The sequence below is a fragment of the Dermacentor variabilis genome, chromosome 3 (genome assembly GCF_050947875.1).
Source record: "Dermacentor variabilis isolate Ectoservices chromosome 3, ASM5094787v1, whole genome shotgun sequence".
NCBI classification, from domain to species: Eukaryota; Metazoa; Arthropoda; class Arachnida; order Ixodida; family Ixodidae; genus Dermacentor; species Dermacentor variabilis.
The window spans coordinates 191,340,166-191,360,120 of NC_134570.1; the positions used below are offsets into that span (position 1 = coordinate 191,340,166).

A 19,955-nucleotide genomic window follows, 5' to 3' on the forward strand; every position below is an offset into this window, starting at 1 on the left:
TTTCATGGGTAGTTAGCATGGCTTACTGGAAAGAGAAGCAATACTGAGACATATCATTGGCGTGCATTTCACATGCCATTGATTAAAGACTCTGCCGAAGGGATCACTGAAGTCTGCATGTTTTTCAGAGTCAAAAAAGCACGCAAAGCAATTTGAACTGAGGTGAACATGCAGCAACATATTCATTCTCTAGGCACAGGTCATCCATACCTTTAGAAATAATTGGCTACCTCCTTGTCTTTCAAACATTTAATCAACATTGTCCCACGTGTATATTTAAATATGATGTGTATGTGCATGGTGTTTACAGTGGAATTTTTAAATGTTGAAGTGAGAAAATACAGACGAGGCAGCCGCCGCTAGTGATTCTAATGTGCTTGTCCTCATACTGTCGGGGTTTTCAGAAATAAAGCCAAAGGATGAATTAAAAGCTGTGCCCACCCGCTGCAACAATGATGCAGTAAGCTATTAGCCGCAATAAAATTTTGAGTGAAAATGTTGAGGCAAGTCAAAAGAAACCTCAAATGATGTAGGCGACAAAACTGTGGTAACTGAATTTTAGGTGTGTGTGTAAGAGGGGAGGGGGCAGGAAGGGTGCTAGAGCCTCCCTCCCCCTTGGCTTGGCTTGGTCCACCGCAGAGCTAAAGTAGCAATTCGTCCATACTGCGCGGCTTTCAATGGCGAGGAGAAACAGCGCTAGAGGACCGAGTTCCGTATCCGAAAACAGAGCAACTCTTTCGGCGCAGGGTGGGTGTAGATTTCTCATTTTGCCAAAATGTAGCAGTGTTCGCCTCTTGGCACAATTCAGCGCAGCGGTAGCATCACTGCAATCATTGCTCATCGATCTTGCCATAGTATGCACATTTGCCTTTTATTGTAAGTGCATCTACTCGCCGTCTTTTCTACACTAGCATACATATATACTAGTCTGTTACATCCATGTCTCACGATTTGGCAGCTTGCTTCTAGGCAACGGTGGCATGTGTAAAGCACATTTCTTTCTCCTTCATTACTGCAATACTTAGTTGTTCGCGTGCGCCCTTATCCAGTTTTCTTCTATGTGCCTACGTTGTCTGTCTTGTCAATGAGCTAGTTGTGCAAGATGCTCAGTCCACTCACGAATGTAAAAAGTGCCGAAAGGCATTAGCATCAGAAAAGGCATTGCTACAAAATTGCGGTCCTGATCACCTGTCTTTACTGCTGAAGTACAATGCAGCTATCATGTCATGAGACACACAACCAGCAAACATTTTTCGACTACAGAGGGATGGAAAAGCAGGCAGTGCACTTTCGCATGAGGAACTTCTCATACATTCTTGACTAGTCACTGTCCTGGCAGTATTCATACATACTCCTAGGAAGTGCACAGCTTAATACTAAAAAAATATGGTCACGGGAGGATAACCGACATGAATAGATAAACACTGGACAAAAAAGGAAAGCCTTCGGCCAGTGTGATCTTTCGATCAGAGGGCTCCGGCAAATGCAAGTTGTCTTGTCAAAACATTGGCTCTATGCTGAAGCACGCCTCGTTTGCACACTAATGACCAACACAGCTCAACATGGTGACATAGGCAGTCATTTCTGCTATTTCAATGACTAAATAAAATAAAGTATGGGTTTTTACATGCCAAAACTATGATCTGATTGTGAGGCACGCCGTAGTGGGGGACTATGGAGACTTGGACCACCTGAGGTTCTTTAATGTGCACCTTAGTACACAGGTGTTTTCGCATTACGGCCCCATCGAAATGCGGCCGCCATTTCAATGACCAACATTTTCCAGCTTGCAGACATGGAGACATTGAATCCCATCACAAGATGAAACTTCTGCAGCACACATTCTTGGTCTTTGCAAATGATGCTGGCACATATTCGCACAATGAACACAAAGGCCAGACACGAACCGCTCGCAAATAATTTATTTGCAAATGGCAAGTTCAATCATCACCATGCAAGCACAATGCAGCATTGACAGCCCATTTTGTTTTTGCTTTTTTTTCACTTCCTTAGAAGGTTCGCTGCATGAAAAGTTTACAATGCATTTGCTGACTTATTCTACTTTGTACATTATATATATATATGTATACACAGTATAGAGATGTATAAATATATGGCTATGTATTTATAGACGCGCACCATCTTAAACCATCTCACTATGAAACAAAGCCAGTTTCTCGCATCCTAAGAAAAATTCACCATAAAGAATAATTGGATTACCACAATCTACTTAAGACTCCTACTTGACACCCTGCAAGTATGAAAAAAAAAAAAAAAAACCCTCAATGAGCATGAAATAGCTGTTAAGAGTACCATGCTGTACACACTCGTACAAGACGTCACACATTTTGCGCAAGGGAACATCAACAGGGAAGTGAAAACAGGTACACAGGTGGTCTAGTCAGGCATCGTCACATTACCTTTGCTCCCATTTCCCAGCCAGAAGTTGGACACTGTGCATATGATGCTTACAAGCAAAGCGGCCTTCCACCTATACACAATTTTCTTTCTACAAGGACTCTTCAAATAGCAGAGGACCGAGAATTTCACAAGAGGGGGTGAAACTGACACATGCTTTGAGCAAATGTCCACTCCATATCTAGAAAAATACAGTGTGTAAATAAAGAGGTCATTTATGCTTGGTTCTTGAAGGCCAGCTTGCAATTACAAGAAATGAATGCATGCACTGATTTTTCTAACTGTAGTGCAAAAAGAAAATGCGGAGCAGAAGCACAATGGAGGCACACGACACACGACTGTGTTCTGTTTGTGCCATCTTCTTTCTTATTGTGCTACGCAGTATGACCAGACCCTACCAACTTGTCCAAATTTTCTGCTTTGACAAATTCTTGGAGCAGTAACTGAAGACAGACACACACACACTCCTGCTGTTTGCAACTTCCCTGCCCAGCGAAAGCATCTGCAAATACCACGGGCAGACCATCGGCTCTCGTTGGCAAATGAGCACATGCCGCCCAACAACTGTCACTGCTGCAGTGCGACACCAGAAGCACATTGCCTGCCAACAATACCTGCACAGTGACAGCATTCTGGGAACTAGCAAGAACAAAAGGCATTACGAGCTAGTCTACAAACCATCCAGAAAGGTCTATACGACCAGCATCGAGTAACATAACTGGGCATACACCCAGGCCTCACAAAATCTTTGCTTGCCTGTCATTTCACGACACAAATGAACACTGGCAAAAGAAAACATGAGCAAAGGTGGGGATGTCAAATGCACAACCACATCTGTGCAATCACAACTTTTTCTCGCGCTGGAACTCCCGCACTTAACATGCAATGTTGTGAAAGCTAGAGTGGCTTTCTGCAAAGCCTCCCACTCGCAAATAAAAGAAAGTTACATATTGGAAGCAAACAAGACTACATTAGATGATGTAGCCAATAGTGTTATTACACAGACAATGTCTTTTGTACTGCTTCACTTTTGCTCACATAATTTTTCTTGTATTGATAAATGCCTTGCAACTGATGGTAGCTGGCAATCTCTCATTCGGCAACCGAGCCATCCTGATGTTGAAATCTTTCGGCACTTATGCAAGATATGTGCTATAAGCAGTAGCTTAGGATGATTGTGTCCTTTCCAATGGTGCAGCTACAGCGCAACTGACGTGAGCAGTACTACTTGAGGAGACGTTAGACTAAGTTGAGGTTTGGCTCTTGCCTGCACCTGCTTTACGAAGTAGCACGTGCTTTTGGTCATGCCCACAAGGTGCCCCCAGAATTTAACATTTAAGAAATTTTGTTCAGATTCGTGAGAAGTTTGGCCACATGGGCCATCAAAGTGAGATTGCACACCTCCCCCACCCCACCCCCAACCCTACATCATCAAACGCTCTGGCTCATACAATCATTTTGTGACCGTACTACTTGCTCAGCTTCCACAGCATTGGACATTAAGTATGATTTACGAATAGCCATCATTTCAGCCACAAACAAAACAGCTTAACTATGAGAGCCAACATCAGCAGAGTTTTCCACTGCACAAAAATCACCAAAGCAATCAATTTCCCGAAATTCACTGTGCAAGAACCTTTCATCATTCAGGAGATCCTTGAACAACACACCTTCAGGAGAGCCAGCACTACAGACTGGAGCTGTATTATAAATGAATCCCTTTCAAGGCTCTCACTTCCAGTGCACGCTGACTGACTAAAGATCTGGCATAACTAGATGTTACAAAGCCCCGCTGCCATCGGTTATTTTCGCATATTAAAGCTTCCTACTGCAGTGTATGCTTCCCACCACTACAGCGAGACATCACCCTCGACGACACGTCACAACTGGTTTGACACTTTGCTGTAACAAGTACCCCCAAAATCAGTTGGCTGGGGACAACGGCCTCCCAATTTCCTTGCAGTGCTCACATCAGTTTGTGTAAGGGAGTCTTTAAGCACCGGCACTTCGTGTGTTTACACACTGCCTATGTACAGAGCTATGGAACATGCAGACAAACGGCTGGGTAATGGGGACGGAATGACATATGATACAATGAACCTAAGTAAGTTTTGCGGAGTTCCGAGAAAAACTGTCAGCTACTCGTGAAATGTGCCTGGCAAAGACAACTGAATCAAACCCGTACTGTGCTATACGCACTCGCTTGCCTTCAGCGAAGAATATAAAGACTGGTAATGTTGCCAAGTTGCATGCATATTGCATAGATTTGCTTTTCTTTGATCCCCGCTCTAAATATTACAGCAGTGCAGCAGAACCTTTGCACGACAGCTTGGGCCTCTCATTGTTGGGACAGTGGTATCAACCTGCTTTTTTCTAGCAGCCAGCAGTGCTGCACTGAACAAGCAGCACTACTATCCGAAATGAATGCTGCAAGAAATACTCGTAACTAAAACCAACGTAGACTGTTTTGAATTACGTAGGAGCACTGTATTTGAGAAAATGCTTAATGAAACATGAAACCAAAAAGCAAGTTAAGGAGTCCAGCAATCATGAGCACAAGCCTCACCACTGATCCAGTAAAAAAGAAAAACAAAGAAGCCTGTGAGGGAGAGAGAGGAGGCAAGAGATTGCCACAAACTGTGCAAGCTGAAGATTTCTGCCGCATAGCTTTGAGAGAAGCAGATGCCATATTTTGTGGTGCAGAGAGGGAGTTTTAAGAGCCGGGAAGACGAGGTTGAGCCTTGGGATAATTACACAGAAGAATGAGTTATTTGAAGTTACTGCCCTTTCTGAACAAATTTCCCGGAAGTAATGCCAGTTTGTTATTCCTGGGCCCTGCAACACTCCTTGTGAAAAGGCATAAAATGTGTTTATTCCAGGGACATCGTGTCGAGAATCTTTTCCAACAGCACAACTAAAGCTGTTGGCAGAGAGACGCTGCCGTTGGCATCCCCTTGTGTCCTTTTCTTACTTTTTCACTCAAAGCTGTGCTTATGTGAAGCACTTATCACACTCTGTACGCCATTGCAGTGAGCTTTAGACCAGCTGCTGATGTAGGGAGAACGCAGTATTATCATTCTGATCCACCAGTTGGTACCACTGCCGTTTTCTATGTTTAGTTCTTAGGGATGTGCTACTTAGCAAAGTATGCACAAACAGTGGAAGCAGTTTCAGGAGGCTGAATAGTACTGGGCCTTTTGATGTGTAGGCCTGCTACTGCAAGTACAATATTTGGCTGGCTCCCTAAGCGGGTTTATTTACAATGTTCAAAAAGCATTCTGGAACCCCTTTAAGGGTAGACCTTACCTCCTCACCCATAGTAAAAAAACAACAACAAAGCACAAAGCCAACAGATGTCTGGTCTTGGCAATTAAGAAGAGATGCAAAGAAAATGTATGCTGGAATGAGTAAAAAAGAAATGAACAAAATGACACTAACACCAGAGTCACGTGACCACAGATGAAGAACAGTGTTAACGGCACAGGTGCAAACATACATGCTTTGCTTCATGGCGAGCATGATTACACTGTCATCAAGTTGCATTCTCATGACAGTGATGGTGCCAATGCACTTATAGCAGACAATGATGACACACAAATTTTTTAGCAATTGGCAAACAAAGGCAAGACCAAGCCATTATAGAGGAGTAAAACCAGCTCTCGCAACCGAGACAGCAAGTAACAGTGAAAGTGAAACAAGAATAAACTGGGTGATCCAAAAGTATGACAAAAAGAGCGGAACGCAATAGCATTCAAAGACCTCCGATTGCTTTTCATGCTTCCCGGCAACTAACGCTTACCGGGAAACACTGGAGGCGAACGCTATGCACGAAGGCAAGTTTTCTAGTAGAAACGTGGCCTCTTGCGTGGGTTGATCTCCTGTTATTGTTTCGCACTTTTAATATTTTAGTCTGAATAGAGCTAACATAAAAGATATGCATTGTTGGTGTTTGTTTTCCATTACATTTGTTTGTGGGCTGCCATTCTCAAAATTCAGAGGAATAACTTTGTAAAGGATGAAAGACAAGGTATGGAGCAACTTTGGTGGTAGAAGAGTGATTGGATATGCGTGGTTAAAGATTGATTCGAAAATTTTTTGCCGAAGCGACGTCCAATGCAGGGGATGCTGACGGCGGATTTTCTGTGACACGGGGCCCTTAACGCTATCGCGTTAAAAGTAACACTAAACCTAAAAATTATTATGTGCTTTTTGCAGAAATGCACAGGACAAAATTTTTACAAACATGTTTTGTTGCCAAAAACAAGTTGCACTTGCATTAGCACTTTGTACAGTGGCAGCACATGAAACTCTTGTGGCTAATAAATTTCCTGCTATTATAAAAATATCCTCTGTGCATTTCTGTGACAGCAGAATTAGAATACAGTGTATACCTTACAACTTTTTTTATCTTCTGCTACTTCTGTATCCGCTGTTACCTCAACACATACCTACATTGTTTCAAACCTTGTTGGTTTTACTTTCCCTGACCACCTTGGACGTGTGCACTGCCTTCCAGTGGTTTTGTGCCACCCAATAACCAACAGCACTACCTGCTCGTAAAGATGCATACAGGCGCTCTTAAGGCTCGGAAATGAGAAGATGCGAAGGTGGCTCATGCAAGAAAATTAAAGACAAGCAACAAGAAAAACACCTGAAAGACACAAAGCTGCCAGTGGTAGCCCTTGGTGCGAAGGCAGCAGTAACACTGCCTTGCCTTTGCGGAAGCACGTCACCCTCATCTCCTACCTCCTACATAGCTTATTTACATTGGCCTGCATGGCCTGCTGCTATATGTGAGCGACAAGCGGCCAACTCTGGCTCGATGCTCATGAAGATCGCAACGGCAGAGACTGCCGGTGCAGATAAGTCCAGGAATGCTCGCACAGAGCTATGAAGCCTTAACCGTCTGTGCCGAACCACCACACTTTAGATGGTGCTCTCTTTTTCCTCGACGTGCAAAGCTGGGACAGCGACCCCATGCCTAACGTCATTACTCCCGGCAACACACGCCAATCGGTCAAAACAGCACAAGTGGCTTTGCTGGTTCTGTTACAGAGAAGAGCATAGACTGCATCTGCGGCTAAGAAACCACGGCTCTCTACAACTAGACAATGTACATTGCAAAGTGAATTATGTATGGATATTGCATGCCAAGAGAGGAGAGTCTGCAAAAATTTGGAGGACGCTTAAGCTTCACCTTCAAGAGTGGAACAAGATAGCATTCAAAGATCCCCGACTGCTTCTCAAGCTTCCCGGCAACTGGAACGTATGTAACCGTAATGTGTACCTGGAAATGCTAGCCGCGAATACTATGCACGAAGCCAGGCTTTCTCGTAAAAATGCGGTCGTGAGGCGGCGGAGGCAACCACCATCTGGAGGTATTGCAAGGGACCGAGTACGCCGCTCCATGGCTCTAAAAGACCCTCGAATGCTGGTGTGCATAAATGGCGAGTGCCTTGGCCGGTCTATGAATAGCAGAAGCGCTGGAAAAGTTTTTTTTTGTGTTTTTGCGTAATAGAATTATGTTTTCTCATACAGTAAAATTACAATCCGACGCTATCATTGTCTGTAGGTTGTGTGCAAGTCCTACTTTACGATTTTTCTACGTACTTTAGCTTGAGATGTTCAACTAGCTGAGTACTTTTCTTGTACCACATGGACGGGCTGGGTATAGGTGGTTCGAAAATCTTTTTGCCGAAACGACATCCAATGCCAAACAGCAGCTGCGGGACATTGACACCGGATTTTTCTGTGACACGGGGCCCTTAACGCTACCGCATTAAAATGGTGCTTCACAATTTCAAATTGCAGTTGTCACTCCAAGTTAGTGTCTTGAACTGTAGCACATTGCTCAATCGACATGCGAGATGAGGTGTCGGCAAACACATTCCTCCTAATGCTAGGACTGCCAATGAAGCTAGCATATTTCCGTACACTGCCTCAGCCAATTGGTAGGCCATACCTGGGAACAACCATCGTAGAAATGAGAGTCAATAACATGAACTACAGATTCTTATGCTGGATGAATGTAGATACCCTACAAGCTCCCTACCTAGAACCTGCACAGCCCACCAATGAATAGGGCTGCTACCTGCTCAAGTGACACAGCTGATTTCTTGACGGAGTTTGCAAGTTCAAGCTCACGACCAGCATGCCTCTGCCTAACATTTTAACCAAATGGTGCATTGTAAAATTAACCCAATGTAAAGGTGCAGCAGCGAATTGTTTTGCACTTTAGCCCCCTCAACTGCTGTGCCCACATCACCTCTTACAGCATTCTTCTTATTTCCTGCCCTATTAAACAAGGCTGTTGTGGAAAAATTCTCAAGATGAACAAAAACTGTCATAACATTCTTGTATTTTTTTTTACCTTTAACTCAATGTGCAACTACCTTTTATGAACATTGTATGTACTACATATCTAAACCTGACAAGTAGTACACACACAAGTTACTGAATTTTCTTTTTGCGAGTATGTGTATGCATGAGACAAAGGTTGCAAACCTACACACAGGCAAATGGCGATAGTGCAATCATTTGGCTGAAACATCAGCGTATCAACCAGAAAAATGTACTGGCAGCCACTACTACAACTTCACTCAAAGGAGTAGAAATCAGGACTTCCCATTCATTACAAAAGATCAACCAATAAAGCAAGAACTGTATGCAATAACTTCCTGTAGGGTTCAAAACTACTGCAATGACAAATGCTAAGTAAAAAAAAAAAAAAAACTCATACCAAGAAGAACACCAATACAGGATACTGGTTCGATTGAATAAAACATGACTGCATGCCTGTTTGGTAGGCTATAATTTTAAGCTAACATTTCTTCTACATATGTGATAGCCTCAAATATAGAAGGAAAAAATGTGACACGGCCTTAGCTGAACGTTCAACCTCACATAGGTATTTCAATTCTACCAACTCATTTTAGAGCTTCATTGCAGCCCTCCCCAGGCATGTTGCCATGATAATGAAGAAAGACCTCTATGCAGAACACTACTAGCCCGACAGATGAGAAAATAAGCACATTGACCTACTCATCACACCTGCTCATGGGAAGACACACTTAATTTGCTTGCACTGAAAAGACAACAACAACAAAAAAAAAAAGCATCACTAGGCTGGCCGGCCTTATGAAGGCCTAACAAATGCTACTGCAATTCTTTTCACATGAGAAAGCGAGGCCAGTCTGAAGATCTCTCATTCTGCATCTAATACAAAACCCACCAATACAGTTAAACACCTATGCAACCAACACCTCCAATATGAAATTATCTGTACATCTGAGAATTCGAAATGTCCTGTCCTAATTCGCATCTTTCGTATGCATTACCAGAGCCTTTACAGTGAAGACTGCAACAACAAATTTGCCTACACAACAAAAAAATTTATGTGCCCTCGGTGTCTGATTTGTTGCCTTCAAATGAACGTGCATATCGCTGGCGCACATAGGGAGCGCCGGATGACAACAACAAAAACCATGCAGACGGGCTTGGACTGCGAACTTCTTACCATTTGCAGATTACTGGAGGCGCAAACGTGAGCGGCCAGGTTGGTAGCGAAGAGCTCAACCAGTTAAACAGGGAGCCATTATTGCAGTAGCCAAGCGTTTTCTACTTTGCTGCTGGGGTAAATTTTCAGCAGCAGCGTAATCATCATATTGCCTTTTTTAAAGTGTCTTTTCAACAAGAACACACATGGAACACAAAAACATCTATAAGGCATTCTGGTTAGAAGCAGCATTGGAAGATGTTGCTACCAGTGTACAGCTCTAGGGCAACTCGGTAAACCACAAATGGTAAGAAGCTTGCAGGACAAGTTAAAGCTCTCTAATCTTCCACTGCCCTAGTAGAATACAGAATAAAAGGCTCTTAGGAAATTCCCTTTGTACAGGCTGTGGGAGCAGTCTTGACATGTTGTTTTCTATTGATGCCTTTTTCAAAGAATAGCTTGCATGGAGCATGGAACAGCAGTTATTGCCAAAAAAAAAAAAAAAATCCGTGTGTCGAATTTCATGGGCAAATGTAAGGAAAGCTTGACTATTGTTTGTACCAAACTTTCTTGAAACATTGGTAAAAAAAAAAAAAGCTAATACAAAATTGCAACAATAGCAAGGACACCAGTAGCTTGACAGCACGTTACACAAGGACAATGTAAACACATTCAATAAGATTTCCTTTCCTTTTTGGCACTAGCACAGAAAGCTTGTTCTTTTTTTTTCCTAGAGCACTCAAGTAACGAAAATAATTATAAATAAGAGGCACGTAGAGCTGTGCATAAGTAAGTTTCTGGAGCTATGGTCAACAATAGCCTCAGAAGCTGCCTAAAAAATGCGTAATTGGGGGAAAAAGAAAAAGCCCATCCGCCCAAAGCTAGCGCAAAGCTAAAATATAGACCCCGTGGTTTCCTAAAGGCTAAAAGCAACGAAATTTCGCTTTGGCAAAATTGGTTATAAATGAGTAGTGTCTTCTATTGAAGCAACCTTGGCAGGGCTGACAATGGTATAATTTTTTGGAACAGCAGCCTTTAAATAATCCCCAAGCAGACAACACATGCGCCTGGTGGTAGGCAGACATAATGGACTAATACAGGCAAACCCAAGCGCCTGCCTAGAAGCTTTGGGTCATATGTCACCTCTAGCTAGTGGCAATGGCAGCCTTTATTTTTGTTAGTGTCAGCTACAAGGAAGTCGAGTTTTATGAGCTACTCGCAAGGCATCCACTCGTGTTTCAAAGGTAAAATTTTACACTGGGGCCGCTCTACATCTACGGCACCTAAAACTATGCTTTATAAGCGGCCCGAAAAATTTGTTGCAGCTAGTCTTTAACCCTTTCGCTGTCACGGACATACCGGTACGTCTTCGCACTCCCCCCACAGTGTCACTGATGTACCGGTACGTTCTCTATTGTGCGTTCAAAATTACGCGCCTGAGCGCAAAGCTGGCGCTCCTGGACTGGCCACGCCATCTGTTGGCTCTTTCTATAAGTTCGTAATTTCGCCCCGACCTGTGTTAGTACATGTATTGAAGAGTACGGTGCGACTGCCACAAGCCTCTCTCTCTTTGCTGAGTGGTGCGGTGGCTCCGTGTTCGCTGTATCATGCGTCGCGTTTGAGTGGTTATGGTTCAAGGGTTGTTCTGCCGTCTCCGCTGGTTTGAAGGTTATTAGTTTTCTTCTGTTGGTGTGTCTGCTACGGCGCGTCAAGTTGCGGGGCACGCGCCGTTGCCTCTCCGAAAAGGGTGACTCGATTGCTGCTTTCGCTCTCTCGCCGCACCCTCGCTTCCGACTTGCAGCAGTAAACGTAAAGCCCTTCGAACTTTGTTTTAGCCTTTTTCCATCTTCCTCTGTTTTCTTGATCACGCAACGTCCCATTTCTCTCCGTTGTGCAGGCGACTGAAAGCGCATCCTCCCTGCGCGCGGTTACTTTCGGATGGCTGAGCGCGCGGGACCTTTGTCTGCTCATTGGAGCGGTGGCTCAATTCCGATTCAGAATATGAGCCGAGCTTGGTGGATTCGGACTCGGACAGTCTCATGCAAGGAAGAGATGAGTTCCGCATCGTCAGATTTAGATGTTGAACAGATGTTATAGTCAGGCTGATGATGATGATGATGTTTAACAACAGCTGCAGAACACTGAAATGTGCATATTGCATTGACTATGTTATTTGTATACCAATCATATTCAAAAATAAATTGCTATGTTCATTCCCTGTTATGCTCGTTCCCTGAAACCAAGCCGACACTGGGGGTGCGTCACGACCAGAAAGGTCTGACAGCGAAAGGGTTAAAGAGCTTTGCAGTTGAAGTTAAGTGTGACAGCTTAACCTGTCTGAAACCAGAGAAAACAAGCAGGCACGAATAAAAGCACATATGAGGTGTAACTAAACGAGGTTTCAAACATTTCATTTCTTGGAATGTGAAGTCTGGAACTGACTACCTTAGTAGGAAATAAAATCAATACATCAATCAAATAAAAGCAATTAAACTAAAGAATACAATATACAAGTTGCCACATTGTACAGAGCATTATATCACAAAGATAACTTCTTTACACAAAATGCTACCACCCCTTTTGTATAAACATGCAAACAGCAGCGACAGTGCAACTCAGCAACTTCAATATACTTGCAAGAAGCTAAACTGCAGAACAGCATTGCAGACCAATCACACAATGGACAAGCAATGTAAATCGTTCAGCAAGATGGCAACACCAGCGCTTGTGGTGTCATCTTTTCATTGCGTGTCCCTTCAGTGTTTTGCACTGTTAACACCAGGAAATCACTGAAGGTTACCATGTATAAATGAAAAGCTGGGTTACTTGGGCAGTTATGGCCAACGTGCCAGGAAACAAGATTGGCACTCGGTTTGCAAGAAGGCAAAGGCATCACTGTCTAAGCACTCTGTGCTGCCAATCCTTGGCTCTTGACACGCTGGTCACAAACATACAGTTCCTGACCAAGGTGCAGATATCTCTTATCTTCTACAGTTAGCTCCCCAGTGCATGAAACCACACTTTATTGTCATGAGCAACAGTGCGAGGCGTAAATAATAGGAGGGAAAAAGAAAGAAAGACAGTGGGAACAAGCATGGGGAAAAAGAAAAGCAATGGGGACAGAGAGAATTGCCGAGATGGGGAGAGCAGCCGGGGGCCATCATCCAAGTGGCGCTCATCACGCCTGGTGCAAGGGTGGTGGAGAGGGTGGACAGAGGAGGAAGGCAGTGGGAAGACTTTGAGCGAGCTGAGGCAGTGCTGTAGCAAAGACAGATGCCTGGGAGAGGAAAGGAAACCTGCATATTGTAAAGGAAAAGACTGCCTCGCAAGAAGGCACAACTGTTTTTGTGGGATGGATGGTAAAAAAAAATAATAAAGCACCCAAAGCAGCGAGCTACAGGGTCCTCCTCAATGCACGCCACTTTGCAAACACTCAATCTGTCTCGGGAGCAAGAGCTGCCACTCAACTGACCAAATAGAAGATAAAAAGAAAAACCCGAAATACACCAAGGGGTCGGGAGGTAAGGATGCATGATCAGTCCTTTTGCCACATCAGAGCTGCATACGAGGGAGGTGTGGGGAGGTGTTTTCTAAGAGCCTGCTGTCCGGCAGCTGAGGAGGATGCGCACACATTGTGCCCGTGACCTTTTTACCCTCTCCCATCGTGCTGTTGCGTGCTGGTCAGGTGCAGTCTGCAGCTCTTTTCTGGTTGCGTCCGTTGTTGCGGTAGTGGTAGTGGTCTCCCTCTTTCATCCACCTTCCTCCAGAGGCATCGGTTGTCTTGTTGAAAAAAAAAATAATAAAATAAAGAAAAGCCTGGTGCAGCCTTCCTTCGCCCGCAAAGGCAGGGTTGCTGGGCTTTCTTCTTTTCCTCCCCTGTCTTGAGCACCCGTTCACTGCATCAAGAAAAGACATGCCAATCAAAGGGTGCTATCATAGCCCGCTTTATGCTGGCTCAAGAGCCATGCAGAGCATGCTGAGCCCTCCGTTTTTACCGGGCAAGCGAACTATGTGCTAATGCTAGTAAGTGACACTAAAACGCAGCAGAACTTATAAGCGAGTTCACTAAGTGTGACTCCTTGTGTCAACCTCCAGAAGTTTCCTAAAAAACTAGATGGGATATTGCAAGCGCAAATTTCATGTTCTATGAACACCTGCACACTGTTCAAACAAGACAGAGCTTCACAGAAAGATTGACAACTGAAGTCACTGACAGCTGTCACACAAGGAGTGTCTCAGGTTGGTGAAAACAACTCGACGAAGGGACCCGTTTTTGCTAGCTAGGGATGAAGACAAAGTTCTCCGGGAGTACAGCAGGCTTGCTTGCATGGTTAGGCGTGAATGTTGTTGACAGGAAAAGCAGGTTTCCCTGTAAAGTGTTAACAAGGCCTTCACACATGAGAGATGGCCTTGCCTGGCTTGTCTTCAGTTTAATTCACCATCTCGTAGCATGCAGACTGCATGGTACGAGGCCACTAAACAGGGCCACTAAAATCTGGTGACCAGTGTTGCACTGCCGAATCACGGGCTCAATCTCAGCCATGCATTGCACATACATGCGATGAGATTACACAAGGTTCAGTGACAACAGACAGAGGACAGAACCATCGATAACATTAAAGAAACTTCCGATACATGCTGGTGCGTCCTGCGCAGAAATGATAATGCTTAAAATTTTGTAGCCAGTGAAAAGTGGTCATCGGTGAAAGATAAACAAGTAGAGCACTGCATGGGCCATTTCTTCAAGGCCAGGTCTGGCCCGAGGCTATGCAGTGCTCTATAAACAAGTACATGTGCCAATATCGGTTAATACATAGTGTTTCCGCTTTTCGTCATGCAATCATGGCGGTATGTTGCGATTGCAATCAGTGGTAGGCCAGCCCTGCATAACGAGCCTCAGAGATTAGAACGGCCTTGTAGTGCAAATGCAGAGAGTGATTAAAAAAGTGAAGTGACATCAGCATCAGCATCGTTTCGTCGCTATACCAGAGAGCGTTGTGGCCCGTGTTGTGGCGTCATGCAAGTTAAGATTCGCGTCATGCCGAAGCTCGAATAAAAATCCAGTGCCGAGCATAGAAGAAAAATAGGACATCGTTCGTACTATCGAACGTGGCACGAAGAAGTCGGCACTGGCATGCGAGAGGGTTCTACTGTTGACTACGGTGTGTGGCAGTTAGAATGCGAAGGAGAAGGTGCTCCTCAGTGCTGCTGTGACCACGAAAAGATGTCTGCTCCGAGGTTCGACTTTTCGCCATCGTTGCCTCCTTTGCCTAAACCACAGTGATGAGGACAACACAGAAAACGACCGCACAGGAGATTCAGGCCGGACAGTGGCAGAAGCTGTGTGTTACGTCAGCCTCATGCAGCTGTTTGCCGAAAGGAGGGGGCTGGCGGAAAGCTTGCTCGCAGCTTAAGCGGAGAAGCTTCTCAGAAACTTTTTTTTTTTCAAATATTAACGCTAGATGGATGAAAATTACACCATTTATAGAGCTTAATATTCTCATTCCAAACCTGTTTTTAGTCTTAGGATAACTCGATGCTTTCATGTCCTAAGTGCCATGCGCAAGTGAGAAACAGTGCATGTTTTCCAGCAGCTGGACACAGCAGTTAGCGTGATAGAACAGCGCAAGATGGTTTTTCTTGTCCCTAACACTCCACTGAGTGCTGCTAATAAGCAAGATAATGTCATTCGCTTGACAGGCAACATTTTGAGTACTTCATATCTGGCGCTTCGTTTTCAGTATCCGTTACCCAAGTGTGTTGAACATTTTCATCCTTAAAAATAAACTGATTGCAGTAAAACCTAGATAGGCCCATTCTACATGTCTTAAAGATTACGCACACCAAATCTGGTCTTGATTGGACTACATAAGTACATAAAATGTCGTGCACAAAAGCCATGTTTGACCCAAAATATGAAGTGGAGAAAAATTCAATTGAAAGTTATAAAAGTTGTTTATTTCTGTTGTAGCAGTGAAACCTACATGAAGATTCCACACAATGCAGGCCAGGGTATCCAGATCCAGTGCACTTTACAATTAACCTGCACCAAATCTTGTTCCCTCAGAGTCGTCGTGAGCAGCATGCTCAAGATGAGCCTCCTTGGCTAGACGGTAACACTTTGCTTCTGCTGTCAGCTTCATTGACATGCTGGAAATCCTCCTCTTGTCACAATCTTTGCTCAACGTAACTAGTTCCCTTGAGGGAAGCACTCCCAGTTCCGGCAGAACTTGTTCATAGCCCATGTGGCCTTGGCTATACCACAGGACAGCAAGTGCTGTTGCCATCTCCATGACTATGCGCGAGGCAAACCTTGTCTTAGGGCACAACAGCCAAATCTTGCTGTGCAATGCTTCGGCTTCATTTTGAGTTTTTCTCTTGACACAGCGAGTGAGTAGCTGTTCCATAATCCTTTTGTATGGGGGCAGCATTGTCTCACATTGGCTGTTTGTGAGAATAGGGGTGTGTGCTGGGGCTGCCTGACCCAACGCCTGCTTGAACTTCTCCATCCAGACAAAACTTATGGCTCTTGGCTGTACCATTGAGCATTAATGGGAGATTGACACCCAGATTGCACAATACATTCCATGCACAGTTTCTCTGTTGGCAGTGATGGCTACTTGAAAGTAGCTCTGTAGCTCCTGAATGACTGCATCTGTAAGCTTCTGCCCTCGTAGCATTTGAGCTTTCGCAGGGCAGTCCCAAGCCGCTTGGCTATATGGCTGGTGCAGTCTTCTTTAGCGATGGGCACACCTTTGCCGCTGTCACAAGTGTATAAAGCCTTGCTGTCGGCATCACCCAGGAATGTTGTAAACCTCAGAGAGGTACTCTAAGACTCCATCCATCAAAGAAGATTGATGGGTGTAATGTTAAGGGATAACAAGAGAGCAGATTGGGTGAGGGAACAAAGGTGAGCTAATGACATCATAGTTGAAATCAAGAAAAAGAAATGGTCATGGGCAGGGCATGTAATGAAGAGGGAAGATAAACGATGGTCATTAAGGGTTACGGACTGGATTCCAAGAGAAGGGAAGCGCAGCAGGGGGCAGCAGAAGGTTAGCTGGGCAGATGAGATTAAGAAGTTTGCAGGGACAACATGGCCACAATTAGCACATTACCGGGCTAGTTGGAGTAGTATGGGTGAGGCCTTTGCCCTGTAGTGGGCATAGCCAGGCTGATGATGATGATGGTAACTCTAAGTCTCTGTCCTCTTCCTATACTCTCAGCAGCATAAGTCTCCATGGCATGTGCTGAGCAATCTACATTTTTTTTTTTCGCCCACGGGCATATGGAAAGCTTGCCATATTTCTTCCTTCTCTTTGCTTTCAAATGGCTTGCATGTGCACTGCAACTCTGGCAGTAGTTGGACAAAACTTCAAAGTCTAGGTGTCACGATCTGCCGGGTTCGTGAACGAGGGCTCGAGGCACCCTCCGTTAGACGCTCCGCAGCGTGGTGGTGAAGAACGATGAGCGACCGCTGAGCAGCTGTGCTCGTAGGTGTTTATTGCGGTGCAGTGACCATTGTTGCCTACTGAGCCTGGCGGGCCAACGAAGATTATGCCTGTGGGGGCGTCACATGCTTACTACACCCCCTTACACCCCCATTTTGTTAACTAAAATAAACAAACGTCCAAGTTCAAGGTACGAGGCTCTGCCTCCGTCCTAGCTGGGTCGACAGTGCCTGCTACCCAAGCGAGTAACGGTCCCGTGGTCTCCGCCATCAAGTACTCCGCCTGGGCACCGGTGTTGATGGGCCGGGCGTGGCAACACCGGGTGCTGCCCGAGTAAACCTCGCTCCGTCTGGAGGATCCGCAATGGTCGGCCTTGTCAGTGGTGCCTGACTTGACACCGGCCCAACGGGCGCCGCACCACTGACAGCGCTTGCTGCTTCTGAGGTGGGTTGTGCTCCGCTGGAAGCGACTGGTGTTGCTGCTAGTCCTATTGCAAGATGGAACTCTGAAGTGGCAGTTGAGGGTGCTGGCCAGGTCCCGAGGCGAGGCCTGACATGGTCGGGGTGTGTGTGCCACGTGGCCCCGTCTGGCAAGCAGACGAGGAGTGATGAAGTGCTGGCAGGAGACACCACGTGTCCAGCAGACTAGGATGGGCCAGGACAAGTTCCTGGCAAATACTGGAGCTACCAAATCCGGTTAAAGACCGGGACGGCACCCTTTGTCAGAAGCCAGCTTCTGCTGCTTCAGGAGCACTGTGGATCGTAGGTCCGAATGCAAGACGTCCAAGGGTGTCTTGACCATCCAACAGAGCAGGAGCTCACAAGGGGCACGGCCAGTGACATCGTGGGGCGTGGTCCGGTACTGGAACAGTATCCGGGCAATCTGCATCCAGAAATCCCAAGTCTGGCTCTTTTTGAGCTTGTCCTTGATGGTTTGCACCACCCACTCGGCTGCACCATCTGAAGCAGGATGGTACGGCAGAACCATCATCCAGCGGATTTCGTTCTTCGTCAGCCAGGCTAGGTACTCTGTGCTGGCGAAAGCGAGATAGAGGACAATCCCATCGAGGCGTTAGCCCCATGATCGCGTCAGCCTTCATGGCGCGTTGCGGCCCAGCTGTCCGTGCCGATCACGATGTTTGGCTCGTGTAGATAGTTTCTCCCTCCGAGACACCGAGTTGTTTGGTTGATTTCGCTTGCCTAGGTGCACGTTTCGTTACCGCGCCAAACACTGCGTTGGTCGACGCTCACCATGTGATTGGTGGATGCAAAATCCAATGCGGGCCCCCGCCTCATAAGTGATCGCTACACTGTAGTGCATTGTCTTGCACCCTTTGGCGGGTTGACGGGAACGCTATCGCGTTCCACTCTTGAAGGCGAAGCTTAAGCGTTCTCCAATTTTTTTTGAGCTGACAAGCGCAGAGCATACATTGTGTGATAACAATCGTGTCTGCAAAGTATTACATCGCTACATGCCGCGAGAAGATCTGAAATTTCAATCCGAATGCCGTTTCCTTCGTTACTCGCGGGTGCCGCACTTCAAGCTGGACGGTGACATAATCATGCCCCTGCGCTTACGTAATCGTGTCCACAGTGTGACGTTGCTTGTGGTGACATGCGACTTCGAGAATTATTCAAGACAACATCTGTTATCTGTGCGTTCTGTTGTTTGAATTGACAAATTGAAGTTTAGAGAAATAATAAACACACAAATGGAATGTCTGCGTGTTTTTTGTTTTACTTCGCACCAAAGCAAGAGATGTGCACTTCCACTTCGTCTGCTTGTTCTCACGGTCGTGCAGTCACGTGTGCAGGTACCAAAACTATGCCATTTTCTAGTGTTCCAGCGCGTGATCACGCTCTACGATCCGCTTGTTCTGCCTCAGTATTCGTGTAGCACTGAATTATACCGCAAGTCATCTTTCCTTGTGCCCAGCACACAAAATTGTGTGCTGCGACACGAGACAACGGCTCGCACGCGACGCCAACGGCGAAAGTGTGTAGCGCCGAAAAAAAAAGAAAAGCGAGGAGCGAAAAAAGAAAGAAAAAAGAAAAGGCGGGGCCTGTAACGTATGCGTCATGCGATCCTCGAGGTTCGGTATAGGAGAATGCAGGGAAGAAATTTCACTTGCAAAGGCTAGACGGGACGGGCGCAGAGAGCGTCTTGCTTGGCTATGGAGCCCGCCTGCTGAAATCGTGGGTTCACGGCACTGAAATATTTCTATCTCAGCTATTAAGGGGGGACGCGGGTTTTACATAGCGAAAAATGGCCAAAAAATCGATTTTTTAAAAATCACATTTTCAGTTTCTATAACCCTTTTTCTATCTGATACCCAAATATCATCCCTGTAAACCACCAAGAAGTGCTCTAAAAAATTCGTTTTATTAACCAAGGTGGCGAGAAATCTCTCGGAAATCAAGAAAGAACAGCGTTTTTCATGCCACAATATCTCAAGCGCCGCCATCTTGGTCTCGTTGGAAAGCGCATTTCTCCGTCTTCAAATTTGCCTCTTCAGCGATATCCTCCATCCAGAAACAAGCGCACAAAAAGCAGATGATTGAAGGTCGTTCCGGAGTCTGCGATTGGCCGCA

At 45.5% G+C, this 19,955-nt stretch overlaps 1 protein-coding gene and 1 pseudogene across 1 annotated transcript in view; both read right to left on the minus strand.

The window, feature by feature from the left end:
- Window positions 1–1,904: 1,904 nt before the first annotated feature.
- LOC142576577 (serine/threonine-protein phosphatase alpha-2 isoform) overlaps window positions 1,905–19,955 on the minus strand; it is an 82,055-nt gene continuing 64,004 nt past the window's right edge. The window contains exon 7 of the mRNA XM_075686763.1: window positions 1,905–13,809. Coding sequence (XP_075542878.1) covers window positions 13,807–13,809 — 3 coding nt within the window. The 3' untranslated portion in view covers window positions 1,905–13,806. The remainder of the gene's footprint in view (window positions 13,810–19,955) is intronic.
- LOC142573842 (uncharacterized) lies at window positions 15,952–18,165 on the minus strand (annotated as a pseudogene).